Source organism: Mesoplodon bidens (genome assembly GCF_964165515.1).
Source record: "Mesoplodon bidens genome assembly, chromosome: 19".
Classification (NCBI taxonomy): Eukaryota; Metazoa; Chordata; class Mammalia; order Artiodactyla; family Ziphiidae; genus Mesoplodon; species Mesoplodon bidens.
Genome location: NC_138179.1, coordinates 34,969,147 through 34,974,954, shown reverse-complemented (window position 1 = coordinate 34,974,954; position 5,808 = coordinate 34,969,147). Strand labels below are relative to the sequence as shown.

The 5,808-nt window shown below is 42.8% G+C and overlaps 1 protein-coding gene across 1 annotated transcript; it reads right to left on the bottom strand.

Annotated features, from left to right (window-relative positions):
• Positions 1-319: 319 nt before the first annotated feature.
• KCNJ2 (potassium inwardly rectifying channel subfamily J member 2) lies at positions 320-5,539 on the bottom strand. The gene has a single exon (XM_081220122.1). The coding sequence runs from the start codon at positions 5,353-5,355 to the stop codon at positions 4,072-4,074; it is 1,284 nt and encodes a 427-aa protein (XP_081076248.1). The 5' UTR covers positions 5,356-5,539; the 3' UTR covers positions 320-4,071.
• Positions 5,540-5,808: the final 269 nt, after the last annotated feature.

The window sequence follows — 5,808 nt, the reverse complement described above, 5'->3', positions numbered from 1 at the left end:
AGTTTTGTTTGCTTGTTTCTCGGTCTTTTCTATCTAGGCCATTCTGTCCGAAAACAAAACATGAGCTTGACTTCCTCTTACTTGGATTAAAGTAATCTGCCACCCCACACCTGTTTTGGTGATTTCTATGGCTCTATTTATCCAAACTATCAAGGTTTATGCCCTCTTGTTTGGGAACCTTTGCTTTCTATCTCAGGGATGCTACAGTAACCATACAGGGAGCCCAAAGATTCTTGCACTGATTTGTTTTCAATTTTTAATTTTTTATTTAGAAATAATAAAATAAGACATAATATATAAAAATATGTACAATCCATGGTTTGTGCAGTACATTAGGAAGACTTTAGATACAAAAAGACAGCAAACGGGAAAATAATAACTCTCACGATTGTCAAAGGCCGGGATTGTTCAATTCACCACAGCCCAGAGCTGAAACCCAACATAACTAGAAAAGAGATTCTACTTGGGAGTGAGTGACTATGCAACACTTTTTTTTTTTTTTTTTTTTTTACCTTAACATTATTGGACACAGAGTGAAAAAACACTCACTCTGTTTCTCAGAACAAGCTTTTTACCTTTACTGAGCGGCTTATCATCGAATATGAACCAACATTTGTTTCTTGTAAGAGTGACATGATTTAGGGGACAGAACTCACTGAATAAACATCAAGGTTTGAGGTGGGAGTTGACAGGGAAGAAAGGGAGTGAAGGGAAGAAATAATGCATTGATAGAACTGAAAAAAAAAAAAAAGATAAAACAAACTTTCACCAGGAAATTTGGAAATGGTTTCAGAGTTATGGGTGACATCCTTAAAATGTCTGATTCAAGTATACTCTTAGAGGGATAGAAAACTATTCCTTTCTCAATAATCAAAATAGAATTCACTTTGTCTATCTTTTCTTTAAAAATAGGATAACCAGGAATCTAGTCCTCCTCCCAAAAATATAATGCCCATCCAGATATGGGCAAAAATTCTTTAAAAGGGAATAATTCCTAAGTAAATTCAATGGGGGTTTGCTTGTCACGGAGAAGCCAACACAGATCCCGGAACAGACCCCAGATATTCACAGTGAGTCTCTTCAACCTGCGTTCTAATGACATGTGTGCACTAATTAAGGAAACCCAGTCAATGACAAATGTTTTGAAGGTAAAATGCAGCAAAAGAAAAAAAAAAAAAAAAAAAAACCCAAAACTAAAAACCGTTGTGCATTGCCTGTGTCTTGGCTCTTGACAAAAAAAAAAAAAAAAAAAAAAAAAAAAAATTGCCATTTAAAGCTTGTAACTGTGAAAATACTAATAACTAGAAAAAGCTTTCAAATCAACAGTCCATGCTGAAATAAATAACAGAAGAACATAGCAATACGAACCTTATAAGGCTGGTAAATATTTGCTAAAACCATGCTAACCGGTAGCATATAGGTACTAGCTCTCAGAAATTGCTGCACTGAAATTATACTTTCTATGGCAATTTTTTTCCCTTTACAGACTTCTATTTACATTTGGCTTTAAATATGAAAATATCTGATAAACTTTATAAAATGTACACTTTAAAAACATAGCTTCTGCAAAATTTTCTTGAAAAAAAAAAAACAAACCTGTGCACCAGAAATTTTAGATTTTTTTTTCTCTTTTTCAGAAAGAAGTTGCAAGAGTTCCCTCCCTCATTCTTGCCCCCTACCCACCCCCTTTCAAATATCTCAAGTCTTTTTAAGTGGCAGAGCTGTGTGATGGGAAGGTGCCTTTTCTGTGGTCACCCCCATTCTCCACTGAATCTTCATTTAATTTACAGACCACTGAATACTCTTTGGTTTGATTATTTTCCTTTGCAAAAATATCGAAATAGCAGCAGCTGAAACCGTCAACATCCTCTGTCAATGGCCGAACATTTGCCATTTACAGAAGAATGTAAATTCTGTATCCACGCACTCCCTCCAACTCTCTAAACAACTTCCCTAATCTGCCTTTAAGTTTGGACTTAAAATAACATCCACTTGCTTGATATCTCTAACTTGGTTTCAGTGAAAATAATTCCACAGTGTTCAAACCCATCGACTCTGAAGGCTGAGAACAGCAGAGACTGTCCGATTATTGCAGGCACCGCATTCAGATATGGCTGTTCAAGAACCAGAGACCATCACAGACAACAGTTTACAAAATACAGGATTCTAGAACAAGCTGTTTTTTAATGGCATACAGGGATATAATACCGTAAGAGAGTTGATTTTGAGACGCCAATTAAAAAGAAAAGTCAGCAACCCCAGAATTCACAAATAAGGAACTTTAAACCAAAAGAGAGTTCCATTATGTTGAGCTAGCGCGGAAAACAAAACAAAACAAAATGTTTCTAGCAAGTCAGGCAGCCAGGCAGGAGAGGCTTCTGGAAAACAATGTGCCCTAAGCAGCCTGCTCTAGGGCTCCACGGGCAAAAGGGATCAGCTCGGATTCAATCATGAGTGTGCATCCATCAAGGGGAAAGGACCCTTTTAGATCATTATCTCCTTTACTTGTGAGTCTGTTAGAATTTTTATGGCTCTTGTTGACCCTAAATTACTGAGACATTTTCATTCCTACTCTGTACCATTAGAAAAAAAAAAAAAAAAAAAAGCAATGTTCCCCTCCCTCCTGAATACTTGAGCTGAGGAGCTACGTCAAAATGGCTCTTCTGCATCTTCCCACCTTCCCACTTCGGCATTCACAGCCCCCTCGGATGCTGTAGGACTCAGTCCAGACAGCCTGATCGTAAGAGCCAGCCTAGAGGCCAGGCATGGCATCTTTTGGAAGATGAAGTCAAGCTGGAGATGTACCAGCTGTCAGGGCAAGGAATTCAGCCGCAGGGGTATAAACCTATTGATCTTTCAAGTTGGATGGCTCAGCGTCAAGGATCCCAACTCATTTCAACCTAGGTCTTGCCTTCTGGGATACATTTTGGAATGTGCAAAGAATGGAAAAACCCAGAAAAAAATCTAAGGGCACATCACCATCTCTCAACGTCGTATGTGTTCACCTGGCTAGCACCACCTCGAAGGAAAGATGTTTATATCATGTGCGTGTGAATTTTTCTTCCCCTGTCTTCTTCCTCCTATAACGTGAAAGTTACATGAAGGAACAGAAATGTAAAGCACGGCACTTACTTGACTGTGTGTGTGATGTTCTGTTTTCTGAATAAGGTGCAAAACGATAGGGCAGTTCAAGGTCTTGCTGAGGTTCAAAGTTATTGTCTCGATTTCAAGGCAGCCGTGGGGCTTTCTCTCCTTTTTAGTATAAGCTCCACTGTGCAAAAATGTGCATTATCTTTGGTATTTATTTTAGGTAGTCTAACTTAAAATTTGAGATCACCCATTAACATCATGGAGAAAAAATAATAATAATAACAACAACCCGGAGGCTACCATTTGGCTAGTGTTACATAATGCCCTTATGTAACTGGAAAGAGCTTGACAGAGAGAGACAGAGAGAGACAGAGAGAGAGAAATCAATTCTAGCAAACAAATTACTGGCCTCAAAACATCAGGCTCTCGTTTTGGCAACTAATAGCCAAATACTCGCCACTTTGAAGCACATATCATGAGCTCTCAAGAAAGTTCAACACTGACTTTTTAAATTACACACAAGAAAAACTACACTGCAACAGTACAACGTGTGTTCGTGTAGTTAGCAGCTTTTCAAAAGTTAAGGCAGAGTCTTGCCTTGAAAACATTTAAAAATGTGATGCCATTTAAAAACATTCTTGTTCCCTAAAGAGAAGCATTCTGGAGACGTCAAATACCCAACCAACCAAGGCTTGCCTGCAAGTTCAAGTTTGGTATGAAAACACAAGACAAGACATAAACACCCCATAACTTATTCTACAACGTGTTATGTGCCATCGGGTCACGGGGGGCAGGCATTTTTAGTGCTTTAGGTTCATCTCTGAGCCTACAGTCTTTCTTTGAAAGCATCGTGCTAGCCTCAGTCCCTCGTGGTCACTTGTCTCAAACCACCTCTTCACCAGTACCGTCGTCTGTGTAACTGCTTTGGGCCTTGGACCAACAGACGGTGTTTCAAAGTAACTATTCCCAAGGAGGAATTAGTCATATCTCCGACTCTCGCCGTAAGGGCCTGGGTTCTAGGGGTACACTTGCCTGGTTGTGAAGGTCTATGTCAGGGGGCGTGTCCGTACTCGTGCTCTCTGGGACCCCGTTTTCACTGTCTTCTTCCTCTTTGCTTGTGAGGGCAACCTCGTTTTCATAGCAAAAGGAATTAGCATTGGAGAGGATGTATTTCTTCTCTGCTAAGTCCCTGGCACTACAAAGGGGAGTGTTGGGTACTTCATAAGTCTTGTGGAATCTCGAATAGTCCACTTTGTAGTAGTGTTTCTCCTCGAAGAGGACGGGCTCGTAGCGGTGGCCCCAGAGGATTTCGTTGGCCAGGTATGAGCTCCGGCACTGCGTGGTCATGGCTGTGGCTTCCACCATGCCTTCGAGGATCACTACGATTTCAAAGTCCGCGTTGTCGATGTCCTGTTTGCTCAAATCGTATAACGGGCTGTCCTCGTCTATCTCGTGGACGATGGTGATGGGGGACACCAGAAATATGCGGTCAATGCCGCTGTCAAAGCCGACATTGATGTCTATTTGATCCAGGGGGATGTACTCCCCTTCGGAAGTAATCCTGGATTTGAGGAGCTGCGCTCGCACGTGAGCTTCCACCAGGTGGCTTTTCCGAAGGTTGCCCACCCGCCACATCAGACAGAGCTTGCCATCCCTCATGGCGATCACAGCATTGTGGCTGAAGACCAGGGTCTCGTTTCTCTTCTTGGGCTTGGCCATCTTGGCCATGACCGCGCCAATGATAAAGGCGTCGATGATGCAGCCCACGATGGACTGGAAGACCACCATGAAAACAGCCACGGGGCACTCGTCCGTGACGCAGCGGAAGCCGTAGCCTATGGTGGTCTGCGTCTCGATGGAGAAGAGGAAAGCGGCCGTGAAGCTGTTGACCTCGGACACGCACGCTTTGCTCTCCTTGGATGCGTCCAGGTCCCCGTGGAGCAGCGCTATCAACCAAAACACGCAGCCGAAGAACAGCCAGGAGAGAACGAAAGCCAGGCAGAAGATAACCAGCATCCACCGCCAGCGGATGTCCACACACGTGGTGAAGATATCCGCCAGGTACCGCTGGCCCTTCTCGCCCACGTTGATGAACTGCACGTTGCAGTGGCCGTCTTTCTTCACAAAGCGGCTCCGGCACTGCTGTCGAGTGTGGACTTTACTCTTCCCGTTCCCAAAGCCGTTGGCCACCGCCAGGGTGGCCAGCTTCATGCCGTCCTCCTCCGAAGAGACGATGCTGTAGCGGTTGGTGCGTACGCTGCCCATCACTTCTGCTGTGGACGCCAGCGCTTCTGCTTTGGAAAACAGTCTGAGTTTTTGCAAAACCCTTTGGAGAAACAGGTTTGAATGTTCAGTGAAGACCCACACACACAGAAAAGAAGAAGAGATGGGGGTCTCCAAGAGCCTTGAGGTTCTTTCTACCAAGGTCTCTCTCCTGGCGTGCAGAGTCACCTTAGTAACTCAGCTGACATCCAGAGAACAGGTCCTACTGAAAAAAAGAGAGAGAGAGAGAGATTGTTCGTTACAAAAGAAGTCATGGAAAAATGAAGTCTACTCCCTAAGGCAACATTTCCTAGCCAGACACAGGGTCAGATATAGATAAATGTCCTCTACGTTGAATTACTGGGTTTTTCGTTTCCTTGTAGCCCCAGAGAAATAGACAGAAAAGAAAATATTTTCTTATATTATTTAGAAGCATGAAGTCATTAAACACAGAAG